At 47.3% G+C, this 19,560-nt stretch overlaps 2 protein-coding genes across 2 annotated transcripts in view; one reads left to right on the plus strand and one right to left on the minus strand.

Moving 5' to 3' along the window:
- Ddb2 (damage specific DNA binding protein 2) overlaps positions 1 to 11,086 on the plus strand; it is a 44,109-nt gene extending 33,023 nt beyond the window's left edge. The window contains exons 4-10 of the mRNA XM_036184454.1: positions 4,067 to 4,212; positions 5,703 to 5,802; positions 5,884 to 6,061; positions 6,530 to 6,672; positions 10,102 to 10,266; positions 10,402 to 10,447; positions 10,712 to 11,086. Coding sequence (XP_036040347.1) covers positions 4,067 to 4,212; positions 5,703 to 5,802; positions 5,884 to 6,061; positions 6,530 to 6,672; positions 10,102 to 10,266; positions 10,402 to 10,447; positions 10,712 to 10,776 — 843 coding nt within the window. The 3' untranslated portion in view covers positions 10,777 to 11,086. The remainder of the gene's footprint in view (positions 1 to 4,066; positions 4,213 to 5,702; positions 5,803 to 5,883; positions 6,062 to 6,529; positions 6,673 to 10,101; positions 10,267 to 10,401; positions 10,448 to 10,711) is intronic.
- Acp2 (acid phosphatase 2, lysosomal) lies at positions 11,021 to 19,327 on the minus strand. The gene is made up of 11 exons (XM_036184442.1): positions 19,160 to 19,327; positions 18,493 to 18,588; positions 17,816 to 17,902; positions 16,612 to 16,764; positions 16,406 to 16,504; positions 16,237 to 16,326; positions 15,659 to 15,791; positions 14,765 to 14,847; positions 14,537 to 14,643; positions 14,229 to 14,404; positions 11,021 to 12,036 (listed from the first exon to the last, which is right to left on the minus strand). The coding sequence occupies exons 1-11, from the start codon at positions 19,271 to 19,273 to the stop codon at positions 11,903 to 11,905; spliced, it is 1,272 nt and encodes a 423-aa protein (XP_036040335.1). The 5' UTR covers positions 19,274 to 19,327; the 3' UTR covers positions 11,021 to 11,902.
- Positions 19,328 to 19,560: the final 233 nt, after the last annotated feature.

Genomic DNA, 19,560 nt, shown 5'->3' on the forward strand with positions numbered 1-19,560 from the left:
AGGTAGATCTCTGTAAGTTCGAGGACAGCCTGGTTTACAGAGCGAGATCCAGGAAAGGCACAAAGCTACACAGAAACCCTGTCTCAAAAAACCAAAAAAAAAAAAAAAAATCTATTTTCAATAAAAGTAAAATAAAGAGTACACAAGCAACTTCTGGAGGCATCACCATCCCTGACCTCAAGCTTTACTATAAAGCTATAGTGATAAAAACAGCCTGGTACTGGCATAAAAACCGACATACAGACCAATGAAATAGAATTTGAAGACCCTGACATTAATCCACACACACATGAACACCTGATTTTTGACAAAGAAGCCAAAACTATACAATGGGGAAAAAAAAGTATCTTCAACAAATGGTGCTGGTATAATTGGATGTCAAAATGTAAAAGATTACAAATAGATCCATATCTGTCACCATGCAAAAACTCAAGTCCAAGTGGATCAAAGACCTCAACATAAATCCTATTACACTAAACTTAATAGAAGCGAAAGTAGGAAGTACTCTTGAACGCATTGGCACAGGAGATCACTTCCTAAATATAACACCAACAGCACAAACACTGAGCACAACAATTAATAAATGGGACCTCTTGAAACTGAGACACTTTTGCAGGGCAAAAGATACAGTCAATAAGACTAAAAGACAGCCTACAGAATGGGAAAAGATCTCCACCAACCCCACATCTGACAGAGGATTGATCTCCATAGTATATAAAGAACTCAAGAAATTAGACATCAAAATACAGAACAATCCAATTTAAAAATGGGCTAAAGAGCTAAACAGAGAATTCACAAAACAAGCATCACAAATGGCTGAAAGACATTAAAGAAATGCTCACCATCCTTAATCATCAGAGAAATGCAAATCAAAACGACTCTGAGACACCACCTCATACCTGTCAGGTTGGCTATGATCAAAAACACTAATGACAGTCAACAGTGGAGAGGATGTGGAGCAAAGGGAACATTCCTCCACTGTTGGTAGGAATGCAAACTTCTACAACCACTGTGGAAGTCAGTAGTATGGCAGTTTCTCAGAAAATTGGGAATCGATCTACCTCAAGACCCAGCCATACCACTCTTGGAATGCTTAACCATACCACAAAGATACATGCTCAACTATGTTCATAGCAGCATTATTTGTAATAGCCAGAACCTGGAAACCCATCAGAACCTAGATGCCCATCAACTGAAGAATGGATTAAGAAAATGTGGTACATATACACAGTGGAGTACTACTCAGCAGAGAAAAACAATGACATCATGACATTTGCAGGCAAATGGATGGAACTAGAAAAAATCATCCTGAGTGAGGTAACCCAAACCCAGAAGGACAAACATGGTATGTACTCACTCATAAGTGGATTCTAGATATAAAACAAAGAACAGGGTTGGGGATTTAGCTCAGTGGTAGAGCACTTGCCTAGCAAGCGCAAGGCCCTGGTTTCAAACCTCAGCTCCAAAAAACAAACAAACAAAAAACAACAACAACAACAGAACAATCAGACTGCAATCCACAGAAGCATAAGGCTATATATATATATGGCATGGGGGACCCTAGGATGACTGTTGCATATAAGATTTGGTTTTACTCAATTACTGAGCAACCCTCAATGAAGCATTACACTATTAAGAGCTGCCAGCTTAAGTCATGCTGGGATCAAGAATAATGGGCCTCGGCGGTTCATGTTCTTGGAGTTGTGTCCATGCCAATGGATACCCACACTCTCCAGAAGAGAATTTGACATCGCTGCTGCCATTGTTGCTGTTATAACAGTGACGACCACTGCTACTACTGTTTCTGGGATTGCCATTTAATAATGGGTTACTACAGCTAACACAGTGGAGACCCTGGCAGCAAAAGTAGCTACCACAGTTAGTTAATCTTTCATTCTATTGGACATGACAAATTTAAATCAATAGTTATATGCATTTCGATTGGCTTTTGAATGTTATAAATTTATAAACTCAAGTTCCGTTTGCTCTCGGGATACCATCTTACAAGGACTCCAACTTTCAGTAAGGCTCGTTAAGGAAGGGAATGGCTCAGTTGCCTTTAGCCTACCAGCTATGGGTGGGTTAAGACTTCTGTTGGTCTTTTCTGTGTCGAACACACAGATTGCAAGCCCAGCGCCACTTAGAGATCTTTGGCAACAGTTAACTCTGCAGCTCTCACACGATTAAGCCTGTATGATAATGAGTATTCAGAGACAGGTAATGCCTAGGGGGTGCTCGCCAACCTAAGACAGAGCGCCTGTGTGGCCTGGGCAGGCATCTCCATGACCGGTAAGGTGACCTGCTGACATCCCACGCAACCTAAGTCAGAGCTCATTTTTTAGTAAAAGGGGGGGAACCTGTAGGGCCCTGGCCCCCATTTTGGGTAACTGTTGCCTTGCTTGCTGACCTTGACCTTGATATCCTCCCTATGCTAATTCCCTGCAAGATTCCACCCTCCTGAATGCTTAAGGGCTATTCCTTGTCTGTGTGGTAGCTTCCTTTGTGTTTCTCTAAATGATGTTGAGTTTCTTCTCATGTGTTTGTTGGACCTCTGTATGTCGTCTTAGTTGGATATTTGGTTTTTGTTGTTAAGTTATGGTTTGGGGGTTAATAGATGTTTTAGTGGATATTAACCTCTTCTCAAGTTTATGACTTCCAAGTATTTTCTCGTGTTCTATAGATTGCTTTTTCACTCTTAACTGTTTCCTTTGATGTTTGACAAAATTCTGTTTATTGTTTTTTGGGAGACAAATTCTCAGTTTTTTAGAAACAAGGCCCAGGATGGCCTTGAATTCCTTCTTGGTGCTGGGATTACAGGCACATGCCACCATGCCTGGCTTGATTTTTTTTTTTTTCTGTTTTTTTTTCCAGACAGAGCTTCTCTGTAATATTGGCTGTCCTGGAACTTGCTCTGTAAACCAGACTGGCCTCAACCTCACAGAGATCTACTTGCTTCTGCCTCATTGAAGGCATGTGCCTCCACTAGCACTCAGCCCTGGCTGTCCTGGAACTCACTGTGTAGACTAGGCAGTCCTTGAACTCACAGAGATCTGCCTGTGTCTGCCTTTAGAGTGCTGAGATTAAAGGCATGTGCTCCCATGCCTGTTTGTTTTTTTTTTTTTTATATTTATTTGTGTGTCTGTGTGAGTGTATCCCATGCATACAGGAGTGCCTGTGGAGGCCAGAAAAGGGCACTGAGTCCCCTGGAGCTGGAGTTATAGGCCATTTGAGCCTATGTGGTTGCTAGGAACTAAACTCTATTTCTACACGAGCAGTAAGTGCTCTTAACCACTTAATCCATCTCTCTGGCCTCTATAAAAACTGCTTAATAAGGTTAAGTCATAGGTGTTACTCCTCTCCCTTTTAAATTTGTGGGGTGTGTGTAGTTGGGAGTCAAGCCAGGGCCTTGTGCTTACTAGGCAAGTGCTCTAACATTTGCTGTACCACCAGACTCCTTCACGTTTGTGTCACCACTGCCTGGAACATCTGGAAGGAAAGAATACAGATCCTTTTCTGCCCTACAAACCTCACCACTCTTCTGAGCTGATTCTCTTCTAAAAAGAGCACACTGTAATTTCCAGGGGTTCACTTTAAGGGAGTAAATGTGATAAAGTAAGAGAGCCTGAGGGGGTTTTTGTGGGGTGAAGAGAAAGTTTCTGCATCTTAATTCTGGGGGTGGGTAGGCTATTCAGTGTCTGTGTTGAAATTCACAGAACTGTGTATCAGAGCCAGTTATGTTTGCTACCTAAAAATACAAAAGTCAAAATAAAACCATAAAAAATAAAGAGTAGCTGGGCGGTGGTGGTGCCGAACACCTTAAGCCTTTAATCCCAGCACTTGGGAGGCAGAACCAGGCAGATCTCTGTGAGTTCGAGGCCAGCCTGGTCTACAGAGGGAGATCCGGGACAGGCGTCAAAACTACACAGAGAAAATACATAAAGAGTATTCTAATATCAGATACCTAAGCTGACCTTGGTGTCTCTGCCTTAGTGCGTTCATGTGCCCAAGCCTGGTTCCTCACTTGTGGCTCATCATCACTCACTGGCTTTTCCCTTCCTCATGTTAGATTGGAGCTGGAGGAAGCATCACTGGGCTGAAGTTTAACCATCTCAATTCCAACCAGTTTTTTGCTTCCTCAATGGAGGGAACAACCAGGCTGCAGGATTTTAAAGGCAACACTCTCCGAGTTTATACCAGCTCAAGCTCTTGCAAGTGAGTAGTTTAACTAGTAAGGAAATAGCTTCTGCAGAGAACATACCCAGCCCCATTTCTTTTACTCAGACCCGGCCCAGGGAAGACAGGGTATTAGCCATTTTGTGGCACTCCTTTTCTTCCTTAGACTGGCTGCTCTGACTTTGGTCCAAGTGGGTCCTTGCACTAGGAATGTGCTTTGAATCCTCAGCTCTTATCTTTGAGGGAAGGGTTTAATCACTTCTGTAAGTCATGTCCATATTGAACGAGGCCTTTACTTTCACTGGGTAAGTAGTCAACAAGTCATTTGCTTAGAAAGGCATTTACAGAATTAAGAACTGAAGTTTAGCCATGTGTGTTGGCACATGCCTTTAATGCCAGCACTTGGGAGGCAGAGGCTGGTGGATTACTATGAGTTCAAGGTCAGCCTGGTCTACATAGCAAGTGCCAGGCTACTAGAACTAAGTGAGGGCCTGTCTTAGAAAGAAAGAAAGGGCCAGGTGACGCACACCTTTAATCCCAGCACTCGGGAGGCAGAGCCAAGCAGATCTCTGTGAGTTTGAGGCCAGCCTGGTCAACAGAGCAAGCCAGGACAGGCATGAAAGACAGACAGAGAAACCCGAGAGAGGAGGGGGGAAGGGAGGGAGGGAGGGAGGAAGGAAGGAAGGAAGGAAGGAAGGAAGGAAGGAAGGAAGGAAGGAAGGAAATAGAGAAAGAAATGCAATTTTATTGCCTTCCATTTTCTGGGGTGTAATGGCTGTACTGTTTCCTTGATGGAAATGCTAATGAGTAGAAGAACCCTCTTCAAAGAGCAAGTAGCTTGAGAAATTACAAATGCAAGTCACTGTGTTTCTAGCCAGAGACACAGTTCTGTAAGGAATGATGAGTGAGAGTGTGCAGTGGGTCTAAGCAGCTGGAGTGTTGTTCCGGCTGCTGAGAAAGAAGCACACCATCAGGAGAGGGACTGGCTAGACTTGGAGTTCTCCTGGTTGTGAATCAGGACCCATGAAGTAGCTCTTCTCAGTCTCTTGATTTTCACCTAGTTTTCAAGAGGAAATGGTTTCCGGTTGTATTTGATTTTTCCCTGAGTGCTCAGAAGGGGGCAGATGTCCACTTCTAGCCATCCGTGAGGAACAGAGCTGGACAGTTCCAAAGAGTGAAGGGTAATGAGTGTGAGAGCAGTGAACAGGCCTCTGGAGAGCCCGGGCTCTGGGGAGCAGGCTAGCCTTTGAATCTGCTTTACGACTCTAGGTTGGGCTGCTTCAGGACGAGCTGAGGATTCTGGGCCCAGCAATAACTGGACACATTTCTGAGCTCTGTCACTCTCACCCCTTCTTTCTGCGTGGTAGACAAGGTTGAGTGTCCTTCCCTGGAAATTTATAGGTAGACAGTTACTCATTGATTCAACAGTATTTGTTGAATGCCTTTTAGATACTGGAGCTGCAACCGTAACTAGACAGTAACAACTGTAACTGTCTGGGTCTCAGTCTTACAGCACTCTCTCCCTCTAGGGTCTGGTTTTGCAGCCTCGATGTTTCTGCCAAGAGCCATGTGGTGGTCACAGGAGACAATTTGGGACACGTGATCCTGCTGAACACAGATGGCAAGGAGGTGGGTACTGTGTGGCCCACTCCCGCTCCCCAGCCCCTCTTTGGTCCTGTGTTTCCACCTGAACCAAACTTTTCTCTGCAGCTTTGGAATCTCAGAATGCACAAAAAGAAAGTAGCCCATGTGGCCCTGAATCCCTGCTGTGATTGGCTTCTGGCCACAGCATCCATAGATCAAACAGTGAAAATCTGGGACCTGCGCCAAATTAAAGGGAGAGCCAGCTTCCTCTACTCACTGCCTCACAAGTATCCTGTCAATGCAGGTGTGACTTCCCAAACCCCATCTTTCTTATGGACCCTGTCTTTCTCACCACTAGCCCCCAATTCAATCCTTTGTTGTTGTTTTTTTGTTTTGTTTTCTTTTTGGTTTTTGGTTTTTTCAAGACAAAGTTTCTCTGTGTAGCTTTGCGCTTTTCCTGGAACTCACTCTGTAGCCCAGGCTGGCCTCGAACTCACAGAGATCCACCTGCCTCTGCCTCCCAAGTGCTGGGATTACAGGTGTGCGCTGCCACTGCCCGGCCCAACTCAGTCCTTTACTCCACCCTTACTAAGCTGATGTCTAGGAGCTTTCTGGCTCCAGTTGCTCCTTTGACAGTGGAGTTTCTATACTATTTTTGTTCATAGTCCAGATTGACCCCTCCTACCCCAATCTGGAAGGGAATGGAACTTCGGGAGGTCAGGATACCAGGGGCGTAGGGTTCCTTCAGCTGAAGGGCTTTGCACTTTGTCAGCCTGCTTTAGCCCAGATGGAGCCCGGCTCCTGACGACTGACCAGAACAATGAGATTCGGGTTTACTCTGCCTCCCAGTGGGATAGCCCCCTGAGCCTGATCACCCATCCTCACCGCCATTTTCAGCACCTCACACCCATCAAGGTGAGTGACAAATGGAAGGGGTCCATGGTTATGGGAATGGGACAGATCTTTCCCAGCACACAGATGTATACACACACACACACACACACACACACACACACACACACACACACACACACAATCCCTTGATTCTTTGGCTCTATCTCCTCCTTGTATCCCATTTCTGAAATTCCATTGAGAGGTCTCTGTCTGTTTTTGAGGTAGGGTCTTACTATAGTAGCCCTGGGTGGCCACGAACTTGTTCCATAGACCAGGCTAGTGTTGACCTAGTAGAGATCACCTGCTTTTGTCTCCCAAGAGCTTTGTTTGTATCAAAGGCAAGCACCACCATCTACACCAGTCACCCACCGAGTTTTCTTAGTTTATCTGATAAGCTAATTTCCTAAGCTTTTCGGACCAGCATTGGCCTTATTGTGGGCACTTCCATGACCTTGGCCCTTGGTTCTGTCCTCTATTTCAGTACCCATGTATGCAGCTGACCCATAAACTAACCCAACCTTCTTGGGTTGTCTTGCAGGTTTAAGTGGTTCCTAATAATAGAAATAAGACCCTTAGTTTCCCAACTTAGACCTCTGTTTTATCTGTGAGGAAAAATAGCATTTAACTGATAGGGTTTTGTGAGGATGAGTCAGGATACATAAAACACTAGACACCATTCCTAGCACTTGGTAAGTACTTAATAAATAACTTAGTATCCCACATATTCAAATCAAACCCACAGTAAACAATACTAAGAATTTTTCTACTGGGAGACAGGCAGGTGATCTCCATGAGTTCGAGGACAGCCTGGGCTACAGAGAGTATTCCAGGATAGCCAAAGCCTCACAGAGAAACCTTGTCTTGAAATAAATAAACAAAAAACAAAACAAAACAATTCTTCTGAAACCAGGTGTAGTGGTGCACGCCTTTAATCTCAGCACTTGGGAGGCAGAGGCAGATGGTTCCATGTGAGTTCAAAGTTCAAAGCCTGTCACACACACTAACAGATTTTTCTGGGGATGTGCTCAATGAGTGCTTACATGCAGCTTTCACAGTGCCCTAGGAAAGGAGGAGGGCACATGAAAATAGCAGGTGTAGTGGTACTCCCTGGTAATCCTGGCACTGGGGGGTAGAAGCAGGAGGTCAGGAGTTCAAGGCCAGTTATTGCTCTCAGTAGACAAGCTGTGTCCCACCTATCCCAGGGATGCCAACATCCACCTGTGATTTTTTTTTCTTGCAACTACTTCTAAGCCACTCCATGAACCAATTCTCTTAAATATTACTTCTTTAATGTGTGTGGATATTTTATCTGCATGTATGTCTGTGTACCATGGGCATGCCTGGTGCCCTTAGAGGTCAGAAGATGGCCTGGGATCCCCTGGAACTGAATTACAGATGGTTGTGAGCAGACATTGTGGGTACTGGGAAACCTCTGGGAGAGCAGCCAGTGCTCTTAATCATCGAGTTGTCTCCAGTCCACTTGTCTCTCCCTCCTCTTTTCCTTCTGTCTTTCTTCCTTCAGAACCGCCTCGAAGCCACACATGGAGCGCATGCCTATAATCCTGCACGTTATGTTGAGGGAGGGTCGTGGTTTGAGGACTGCCTGAGCTATATAGTACAACCCGTCTCCAAAACATCAGGAACTGTTTGGAATTAGGAAAAGCCCATCCAATTCTGTCACACCACTGACTGCCAGATTTGTTTTGAACAATGTGAACCAAGGAATGCATGTTTTCTTTCCTTCCCCTGCTAGGACTTCCCACCAAATCTTCCTCATGTGTGGACAGAGGAGGGTTAGGAGTGCAGTCACTTTGAACCCAAGTCCTATTTGGTGCTGTTCACCAGAGGCTTTTTTGCTTTATCTCTTAGGTTTAACTTTGTTAAAGTCTTAACAAAGCTGATGTGAAAACATTTGTTAAGAGCCAGAGGTGTTCAGTGGTAAAGCCCTTGCCTAGCATGGACAAGGCCCTGGGTTCAGTCCCCAGAATTGCAAAAATAAACAAACAAACAAAAAAACAGCAACAACAAAACAAAAATGTCCAAGTTGGTATGACCTTAAGCAAATGCAAGAGAGGAGCTGGAGAGATGGCTCAGTGGTTAAGAGCATGTGCTGCTCTTGCAGAGCACCTGGGTTCAGTTCATGAGTACCTACATGGCAACTCACAAGTGTCTGTTACTCCAGTTCCAGATGATCCAGAGCCCTGTTTTGGCCTCTGCAGGAACCAGGTACACATGCAGTACACTTATATACATGCAAGCCATACATAAAAAATACATAAATCTTCATCAGATGAATCACACATTTTTTTTCCTTTCTGCTTTTGTGTGTGTGTGTGTGTGTGTTGTTGTTGTTGTTTTTCTACACAGAGTTTCTTTGTGTAATCCTGGCTGTCCTGAAACTAGTTCTGTAGACCAGGCTGGCCTCGAATTTACAGAGATCCACCTGCTTCTGCCTCCCAAGTGCTGGGATTAAAGATGTGTACTGCCACCACCCCACCCCACCTCTGGATGGTGCATGCATTTAATCCTAGTAGTTTAAGACCATCCTGATACATACATAGAGTAAAATATTATCCAAAAAATAAAATATAGACTGGCCAGTGCTGTCCCACACCTTTAATCCCAGCACTCAAGGCAGAGGCTGGTGGATCTTTGTGAGTTCGAGGCTAGCCTGGTCTACAGAGCAAGTTCTAGGACAGCCAAGGCTATCCAGAGAAATCTTTCAAATATTAAAAACACTTACTTACTGATTTTGTGTGTGTGACTATGCGCTCATGCCAGAGTGGGCAAATTGCAAATTGGTCAGAGTTGTTTTTCCCTCCCATCACATAGGCCCTGGGGATCAAACTCATGGTATCTGCTGAGTCATCTAGCCAGCCATGTTTGCCTTATATGCAGTATTGGGTTCTTCTTGGCCTATTAGTGGTTAAAAAGAACTGGGGAAAATATGCATATGCGCGCGTGCGAGCGCACACACACACACACACACACACACACACACACACACACACACAGCTAGATCTCCAGCCGTTAAAGAATATTTTGTGGGGTTGGGAATTTAGCTCAGTGGTAGAGCACTTGCCTAGCCAAGTGCAAGGCCCTGGGTTCGATCCTCGGCTCCAAAAAAAAAAGGAAGAATATTTTGTGTGTGTGTGTGTGGAGGCCAGAGGTTAACATCAGGTGTCTTCCTCAATTGTTCTCCACTTATTTTTGAGACAGGGTCTCTCACTGAACCTGGAACTCTCACTGATTTGGCTGATCTAGATAGCCATCAAGTTCCAGGTATCCTATCTCCACCCCCTCAGGTGGGATTACAGGTGCATCATGACAAGGTTTTTATGTGGGTGCTGGGGATCCAAACTCAGGCCCATTACCAACTGAGCCATCTCCCCTGGCTTCAAAAATACTGATGTCTCTCTTTACATTCTGACTAACCTCTCCATTTCCTAGGCAACCTGGCATCCAAGACACAACCTCATTGTTGTGGGCCGATACCCAGATCCTAATCTCGAAAGTTGTGTTCCCTATGAACTGAGGACAATAGATGTGTTTGATGGAAGCTCAGGGGAAATGATGTGTCAGCTCTATGATCCAGGATATTCTGGTATCACTTCGGTGAGACTTGGACCCTCAGTGATGGGAGGAAGCAGGGAGTCGAGCTACCTTTCTGATCAGAATTAGTCCCCATGTACCCTTCTGCTTCTGTACTGCCTTCACCCCAACTTCACACTGATATTCTTACCTCTGCAGCTCAATGAGTTCAATCCTATGGGTGACACACTGGCCTCTGCTATGGGTGAGTAGAAGCAACTGTATCTCTGCCTGTAAGACTGACCCTATCCCTCGGTTTGAGCGGAGGCTAAATTCACCCCAGCCCTTCCCTATTCATCCCAGGGCAGTAGACATCTGGGAAACAGTGGTCTCTGGCCCAGATCACCCATCTGGCTTTATGTTGGTCATGACAATGTCAGGCTCCCATCCAGTCTGCTAGCTCCCCATGACAGCTCCCAGTTCTGGACCAACGACAGAAGGTGTCGGTCAGACTTCTTGTTCCTTCTAGGTTATCATATTCTCATTTGGAGCCATGAGGAGGCCAGATCACAGAAAGACCATGAAAGACAATGAAGAAGGTGTGAGCTGGCAGCATCTGGACCCCACAGTGGGAAGAAGTTCTGTGAGGGGGCAGCTGTTTGTTAAGGGACCAGAGCACCCAGTTCTCCGGGTTGCCGTGGGACACTGTGGACTAAGATACTGGCATGTTACTGCTCTAGATTTTGCTCCAGAAACACAGAGTAAACCACCGCTCTAAGGGTCCCTGCTGTGTTTAGCCTAGAGCTTTTTTCTGATGTGTGGTAGCAGAATAACCAGGGAATTTTTAAAAATTTATGTTCAATCTTGACGTGGCCAATAAAAGTATATCCTTTGTACATCAACTAAAAAACCCAAAAGCCAGCCGGGCTTCTCAGCAGACCTGGTTCAACCTGGTAAGAGTGCTACCTGGATGTCGGAAATGGGGGAAAAGAAAGGCACAGAGGCAGCACACAGTCAGACCTTCATTTCCCCCGAGACACTTCAGCCCTCTAGGGCCACAGTCAGCAGTCCAGTCACCCTGCATTTACCTCAGGGAGAGTCACTTCACAGAGATGTGTTTCTCTGCTGCCTATGGCCTCCACTCCTCCAGCTATAGTACAAGTATCCTTCAGACCTCCTGAGACACCTGCTCAGGCCAAGGGTTGACGCTAACAGTAGCCTCAGCCACAGGGATGATCCAGATCCGTGATAGCCACATTTATGCTCCCAGTGAGTCACAGTTTTTGCCTCTAAAAAAGTACCAAGGGACAATGTCCTCTAAGCCACTGCCAAAGATCTGGGCTAGAGGACGAAGGAGAAGGCGTGGTGGAAGAGCGAGGCAGGCCAAGCACAGGCCTCTTCGGCTTTGTTTTGTTTTTTTGTCCCAGGTCCTGAGTGAAAGCTGAATGCTAGTCTGTATCTCAGGTCCTTAGGGAGTATAGAAGAGGCAGATCCCATTGGAGGCCAGTGTCCAACACAGTACATGGTAAACATCAGGCATGGAGGTGGTGAGTCCGAGGTGTCATGTGCCCCGCCGAGCCTCCCGCATTCATTTGGGCTTAGGTAATCAGGGGGGGCTAAACCCAGGGACTCCTGTCCGTGGGCTGGGATCAGCAATAGTCAGGAGCGAGGACTCAGCCCTCCTCCCCTAGGAGGCGGAGAGAAGGGGCCTGAGTGGTTGTCAAGCATGGTCTTCCCTGTCTGCAACATGGTGGTAGCCAGGAGGCTGGGCCTGCATCCGGAAGAGCACCGTGAGGAGCAACACTATGAGAAGGAAGAGGATGGAGCCGCAGACAGCCAAGGCCACAATCACCTCTGGGCAGGGGAGGGAAAAGAAAGGTAACGTTAGTATTCATCCAACAAATAGAGAGCACTACCCCATGCCAGGGACTGTTTTCACAAAACATGGATGTACACGGGTGGTCAAGACTATCTGCTCTTACGGAGTTTACGTTCTAGAGAAGAGATCGTTTATGGTAATGACACATTAGTGATGCTATATGAGCAAGATTAGTTACACAGAAAAGAAATCACTGAGGAAAGAGGGGCAGAGACCTGGGGTCGAAAAGTAAAACAGATCCGAGAGTAGAGTGCTGGGGTGGGGGTAGGAGGACAAGCAAGTACAAAAGACCCCGGTACTGGACTAGGATCAGGGTTCTGGATTCAGCAAGAAAATACCACTGGAGCAGAGGAAGCAAGGGGCACAAGCAGAGGCTGGGTGGTCATGGTAGAGAACTTGGGTTTGGTTTGTGATACACACACACACACACACTTAAAAAAAAAAAAATACATGGTCTCATATAGCCCAGGCTGTCTTGGAACTGGCTATGTAGTAGAAAACGACCTTGAATTTCAAATCCTCCTGAGTGCTGGAATTAAAGGCATGCACCACCACACCCAGTTTATACAGAGCTGGGGATTGAACTCAGGGTTTCTTCCCTGTGTGCTAGGTAAGTGCTTTTTTTGTTTGTTTGTTTGTTTTTTGAGACAGGGTTTATGCCTTTCCTGGAACTCACTTGGTAGCCCAGGCTGGCCTCGAACTCACAGAGATCTGCCTCTGCCTCCTGAGTGCTGGGATTAAAGGCGTGCGCCACCACCGCCCGGCTGCAAGTGCTCTTTCTACCAACTGAGCTAGCTACACCTCTAGCCTCAATTTATAGTTCTTTAGAGATTAACTGCTGCGTTGGTTGAAACTGGGAGGGACAAGAGTAGAACCAGAAGGAGCATTAATAGGTTTTGAGCAGTTCAGGCAAGAACTGCTAGTGGACTAGGTGGTGGAGTACCAGGGAGAGAATGCCCAGTGTTCCACTGTGCAACTACGGGACTGATGGGGCATCTACTAAACTGAGGACTTAAGACGAACTGAGGGGAAGAGACGCTGTTTTAGACAGCTTACATGCTTTATTTGACATCCATGAAGAGAAGAAGCCTCAAGTTAGCAGTCGCTGGGGAGAGTCTAACTCAGAAGTCATAAATCTGTAAGTCATACTGCACAAGTGGAACTTAACTTAAGATAAGGTAGGGGAGCCATGGGCTTGGATGAGATGCCAGGAGTCAGGACAGACAGGGAAAGAGCTAGGGACAAGCCTCAGGCCAGTCATTGTTTAGTGAAGAGGAAGATCGGTAAGGAAGTTGTAGTAAGTGAAAATCAGAAGTCATGAGAACGCTGCTGTTTTGCAGTGCTGGGTGGGGGAACGAGTCCAGGGCTTCACGTGTTAGCCACGGCTTCTACCACTGAGCTGTGTCCCAGCACTCAAAAAGCGCGTTTAAGGCAGGAGTGACAGCCATGAATGACTGCTGGGAAGGGAGAGAGACTAAGAATTGGTCATTTCGGCAACCGCTTCATTGAAGCAAAAGATGACATCAAACTGTTTAATGTCATTCTGAGATAATAAGTCTGAGGAAGTAAAGCCAGAACGTAGGCAACTCTTGGAAGGATTTTACCCAAAGGGATCAGACAGAGAGTAAGTCTCGGAAGTCTTTGTAAAGCTTCGCAATGGGAGTGATCCGGTGGAAAAGAGAACATGTTCTCGATGGGGGGGGGGGGGGGGGGGGACCCACAGAGTGTAAGTGCAGAGGCTGCACCTGAGTACTAGCTCATACAAGCATGTAAGCTGGGAGAATGGCAGTTCTTTCCTGGTGACTCCTATTTCCTCGGTAATAAGAGTATCACGCGAGGGTGAAGAATGGGGAGAATATATAAACACGGTATTAGGGTTGAAGAAGCTGTCCAGGGAAAGGCCAGAAGATGACTGGAAATAAGACTGCTCCCTGAAGATTTGTGCACTTTTTTGTTTTTGTTTTCCTAGACAGGGTTTCTCTGTGTAATTTGTGGTGCCTGTCCTGGATCTCGCTCTGTAGACCAGGCTGGCCTTGAATTCAGAGATCCACCTGCCTCTGCCTCCCGAGTGCTGGGATTACAGGCATGCGCCACCGCTGCCCGGCTGTGGACGTGATCTTAACACTCACCCAGGACATGATGAGCCCAGAAGCAGGTGGCAGCTCACCTGTGTCTGCAGTATCACTTGTTAGCTGGCACTCCTTCTGCCAGTCCTTGGGTATGACAGGCTCTGTGAGGTGAAGGAAGTCCTGTAGTGGGCAACGGTGAGGGCAGCCAGGCAGGATCAGAGGCCAGGGTGCCTTGTTACTGTCATTCCGAAAGTACATCTCAACCGAGAAATTCCTGAAGAGTTGATGGGAGGCAAGATGGGGGGGGGGGGGGAAGGGATGCTCACCATGACCATAACTGAGTCTCTGGGCTGCCTTCAGCCATCTTAAGCCCCCCTTTAGAGGACACCCTGGTCGTTCCACTTACCCACTGTCTTCCTGATACAGTTCAAATATGTGGCAGGAAGCATAGGGGGCTTGTTTCCCGTTGTAGACATTAAGTGCCATTTGCAGAGCAACCAGGGTAGTATCGTGCTGTAGGGAGAGTGAACGCCCAGAAGACTGGTTGCTCCTCTACATCCCCAGGAACTGAATCGGCGGGAAAGTACCCGATTCCTGGTTTGACACTTGAGTGTTGGGGGATTTTGGAGCTTACCGCGGAGTAAACCAGAAGCTTAGGGAATTGAGAGGTGGTTGCCATTAGTGTCAGGTTCTTCAGTATCTGAGCCAGCAGAACTCCTGAAGAAGAGAAATCCCGAGTGTCAGTGTCTTGAACCATGCTCATCTGCTATTCTGTCTGATCACCAACCCAGAGAACTCTTCCAGTTCACGCAGACCTTACTGGAACTCTACACCACCAACTGCCATGGATTGTCAAGCTGACACAGGACACAGATCAAGCTAGTTATTAGCATTTAAACAAGGGTGCAAAAACTTGAGCTAGGAAGCCTCGGTCATGACTGGTTTAACAGTATGAACACAGTGTAAACTTAAGACTGCTTCACAGCACACAAGATGGCAGTCACGCCAGGGCAACTACTGTATGCAGGCTCTGGAAACTACTGCATTGTCAAAGGTTTGAGAACATATACCCTTGAATGTTTAAATGAAGTAACTGGCACATGTATTTCCCTCAACCTTTTCTCCAAAGGCCTTAGCAGTTCTCTGGAGGAAGGCATGCAGTTAGGAAAGAGAGGAACGGTCTTCTGACATGGGTAAAACTTAAGAGAATGGCAGGCCAGGTGTGGTGGCGCACACCTTTAATCCCAGGACTCAGAGCCAGGCGAATCTCTCTGATTTGAGGCTAAGATGCTCTACATAGAGAGTTCAAGCTGGCCTGGCCAGAGCTACACAGTGAAACCTGTGACTCGGGCTAAATGTCAGAGAACCAGAAGATTTGGGTGACTAGTGGGAATGGCAAAGGGGACACCTGCTTTTGAAGGAGCAGAGAATTCTCTTAGGCAAAACAGTGTGTGAGAGGCTCCCACAGAAGATTCTCAGTGCTGGAGAGTTTGGGGTGGGGTGGTGACATGCTGTTTGTGTCACTCACCCCCCTGAAGGCGGGCCTTCTGTACTTGCTCGTGGATCCCGAAGAGGAAGAGGAAGCTGAAGTCCTTTAGCTGGCTCAGACGCTGCACGGCTTGGGGTGAGGCCCAGGGCGGCAGGAGCAGCCCATGTGTTTGCTGTGTATCGCAGCGGGCAGGTTAGCTCCCTAGGCCTAGGCCAGAGCCTCTCCAGGGCTGGCTTTCTTCCCCAGGTGGGGAAGGTGCCTGTGTGTGTGGGGGAGGAAGAGGAGAGCAGAGGTGAGGCAGAGGGGCCAATGCAGACATGGCAGACAGCAGGGCATTGGAAAGCAAGCTCAAGCATGAAGAGCAGACTCAGCAGAAAGAAATCTCACAGCACTGAGCTCTGGATGGAGAAGGGTACAGATTGCTGACACCTAGTAAACCATTTCCCACTTTGAGGTTCTTTTTACCCATGAGGGAAGTTCCCAGGTTACATAAGCGCTGGCCTGCTGGGCCTTCCCAGTGGGGATGACAGTAGCCAAGCAATGTGCTCTATTGCCCTAGAGATCTGGACCTGCTGAGGAGAGAAGAGCAATCCCCACAGGCACCCAGGTCAGCTCACCTCACAAAAGAGTGTGTCATAAACATTCCAGATGGTCTCTAGGGTCAGGTTCGTAAGCCCTGTCTCATTGGCCACCATATCCAGAAATTGCTATGAAAAATGGATCAGGAGATCAGTACTGTTCTGAGGACAGAGCAGTCTGATGACTTACACCGCAGCCCCCACTCACTGCATTCTGAATACTCTTGTTCTGATACTCTGGTGTCTGCCGAGTCTCATTCTGCAGCTGTTCATAACGGGGACATGGGCCCAACGGAAACTTCAGCAACTGCAAATTAAGGGGGAAACGGGCAGAGGAGTCTGGGATGAGTATCCATAGGCCCATAATCACAGCTGTCCCCTCACCACTTCTTAAGAAGGGCTGATCAGTCTTACCCTGTCTTCAGTGATGGGCACAGTGTGAACAGGGATAGGCTGCCATGAAATGTTAGGGTTGAAGCGCTGCGCCTCACTGGGAGGGAAGAGTCCAGCCAGGTTGGCCTGAGCACTCATGAGAGTACGGTCAAAGTCAGTGCTTCGCACATAAACCTGTAGATTGGCAACATAAATCTGTCTTTGTGTGTAAAAGCACTCTGGCTCCTCACTAGAGCCCCAGGGAGAACCTGTTCTGGATGGTTACTCAGCACATTATAAACTTACCACGCATACACAGCTTGTCTGGATCTTAGGGAAGATCCAGGCCCTGTTCCTCAAGGCCCCAGACATTCAGTTATAAGCTACAATTCAGTCTGTGGGAATGAGCAGGCTGGCCTCAAACTCACAGTGATGTGCCCGCCTTTGTCTCCATAGTGCCGGGATTAAAGGTATGTGCCTCTAATTCCAGCCTGGTACATACTCTTAATCCCAGAATTTGAAGGCAGAGGCAGGAGGCTCTCTGAGTTCAAGGCTAGCCAGGGCTACATAATGAGAGCCTGTCTAAAAATTAAACAAAAGCAACACCTCAGAGTCCTAATGATGGATAGCACTCCTCACCACACTCCTTTTCCCCCTTTATAAATGAACTTAGAGACCAGGGAGGGGAAAAGGGAAGAGAGAGATGGCTTGTGAAAAGAAAGGAAGGAAACAGGGAAGGGCGAGCTCAGGGCAGAGTGAGTCTTTAGGGAAGAGTGTCATAGGGAGGATCGAGACAGCTGTGACTGACAGCAGCAACCACAGGCCAGCTGTCTGCACACTTGCCAGTCTTCACTACCCCCTTATCTTGGCTCTGCCCAGGGCTCCACTATAAGCTCCAAGAAGACAGAGATCAAAACTCTATGGTATAGCATTATATGAAAAACTCTAGCACAGTGTTTGCCCCTTGGATGACAATAAATGTCTTGGATAGAAAGCTTACACAGAAAGTACTTTACCAGACCCTTCCTTATGCCTGAGTTGGTCCCTTGGCCAGTTTTGGCTCTCCCCAGACAAGCAGAGACAATCAGACTCCAGAGCAGTATTCTAGACAGCTCTTAGATGTTTTGTCTAGGGACCAAAATTTCAGGAGGGAAGCCAGAATGCCTAGCTTCACCCTTCGATTCCCTAAGGTCAGAAGATAATCCAAAGATCCCATTCCTTGTGCCGATCAAGCTCCCAGTCTTACCTCTTGCCGGTGGTAAGAGGTGTTCAGAAAACCTTGGTAGCGCTGTCTCAGAGCCTGCCCTAGCTCCCAGTGCTGCAGCATCCCCTCCTGTGGGCAAACCTGAAGGTCAGGAAAGTCCAAAGGGAAGGGCCGGCTCCCAGGCCCTATGACATTTAAGATTCATCCCTTGGCAAGGAGTGAGTTTGATCCCAAAAGTTAAGTGGTCAGTTGTGAATGACATTGTCCTGGGCACAGAGGATTGTTAAGAAATCTGGTCATTGGGCTGGAGAGATGGCTCAGAGGTTAAGAGCATGTTCATCCAGAGGACCTGGGTTCAATTCCCAGCACCCACATGGCAGCTCACAACTGTCTATAACTCTGGTTCCACAGGATCTGGCACCCTCACACAGATCTACATGTAGGCAAAACACCAAATGCACATAAAATTAAAATACGAATTATTAAAAAAGAAAGAAAGAAAGAAATCTGGTCATACCCAGAGAAATTCAGTGTGCTTAGTATAAACAAGGTCCTTTGACTTCCAAAAATCACAAAAACAAAACAACTGCAAAATAAAAATCTGGTCCATCAGAACCCATGTGGGAAACTAACAGTTTAGGAAGGCTCAGTTTCTGTGCTCCAGACAGGACCCATTCTATAGCATATCCCCAGACCTTGTAGCTTGGCTTCTGACCCACCTTGGTTAGCTGACCAAACCCCTGGGGCCATTTCTCTTCCTGATACGGGTCCTTGGGATATGTCTTCACTGGTGACCGATCTCCATGTCGATACAGCTGATTAAAGAAAATGGTTTGTCTACAGATCAGAAGGGTCTTCTGGTTAAGGACAGGGCCCACCTCTGCCCATGTCAGAAAAGGAAATCTCATTCCCTCTGGGAAGCTTTTCCACTAAGCAATGAAAGGAGAACCCCAGTTCAGGAGATTCCTAACAAGGCCATGCAATGTAACCCGAAATAACAGGCAAAGCCAAAAATCACAGGTAGAAAAGAAGAGTAGTGCAAACTATGCATTCTGGGGGAGAAGACGGGCAACGACTGGGAAAACAAAGATCATCAAAGTCGTCTTTATGGATGACTCTCAACCTTTTAACTACATTCCCATCCTTGGGAGGAATCATCCCAGGGAAGATACTTATTTGCCCTGCCCTGCAAAATGGCCTAGGGCTCCAAATCAATTCTGAATCCAGCCTCGCAACCCACCACGGGCCAGCTGCTCCCTAACCAGTTCTTTCTCCTTGAGAAGTGAGAACCCCGACCCCAGAGCACAAGCTCTGCCCCTCCCTCTACCAGCCGGCCTTTGCCCTTTCAGCTTTGGCGAACCCGTCGATGACTCCGTCACCCATTACCAAGGTAACAAAGCGCAGAGTCCGGGCTTGGGTGGGTGGCATCACCGTTAGGCACATGCCAAGAAGAAACTGGAGAAGAGCTGCCTGGCTCCAACCAGACTGTCTGCCCGCCATCACCGTTGTTGGCTGTGCAGCAAAGGGGCCGGAACGCCTTGGGCGGTACCTGCTGCAGACGCCCGGAAGCATTCGTAAGAACACTTGCCGGAAGTGTATCTTCGCCATCTTTCTAGCGGCGGGCGGGGTGTGTGAAAAAGTCTGGTGGGCGTACGCGAAATTTGGGAGGGAACGCTCTCGGAGAAGGTTTTTCGATCGGCGGTGATGGACGAGCTTGGGAATGTAGTGCGATATTCCGGACAGAACAGGCTTAAGGACCTCGTTGTTTTAGAGGTCCTAGGTCAGGC

This window comes from Onychomys torridus, chromosome 4 (genome assembly GCF_903995425.1).
Source record: "Onychomys torridus chromosome 4, mOncTor1.1, whole genome shotgun sequence".
Classification (NCBI taxonomy): domain Eukaryota; kingdom Metazoa; phylum Chordata; class Mammalia; order Rodentia; family Cricetidae; genus Onychomys; species Onychomys torridus.

Coding starts and splice junctions, on each gene's coding strand:
- Acp2 (XM_036184442.1), bottom strand. CDS start 19,273: ATGGCGGGCAGACAGTCTGGTTGGAGCCAGGCAGCTCTTCTCCAGTTT. Junction 18,589..19,159: donor CTCTGCGCTTTGTTACCTTG/GTAATGGGTGAC, acceptor TTCTTTAATCAG/CTGTATCGACATGGAGATCG. Junction 14,644..14,764: donor AGCTTCTGGTTTACTCCGCG/GTAAGCTCCAAA, acceptor CTCTCCCTACAG/CACGATACTACCCTGGTTGC.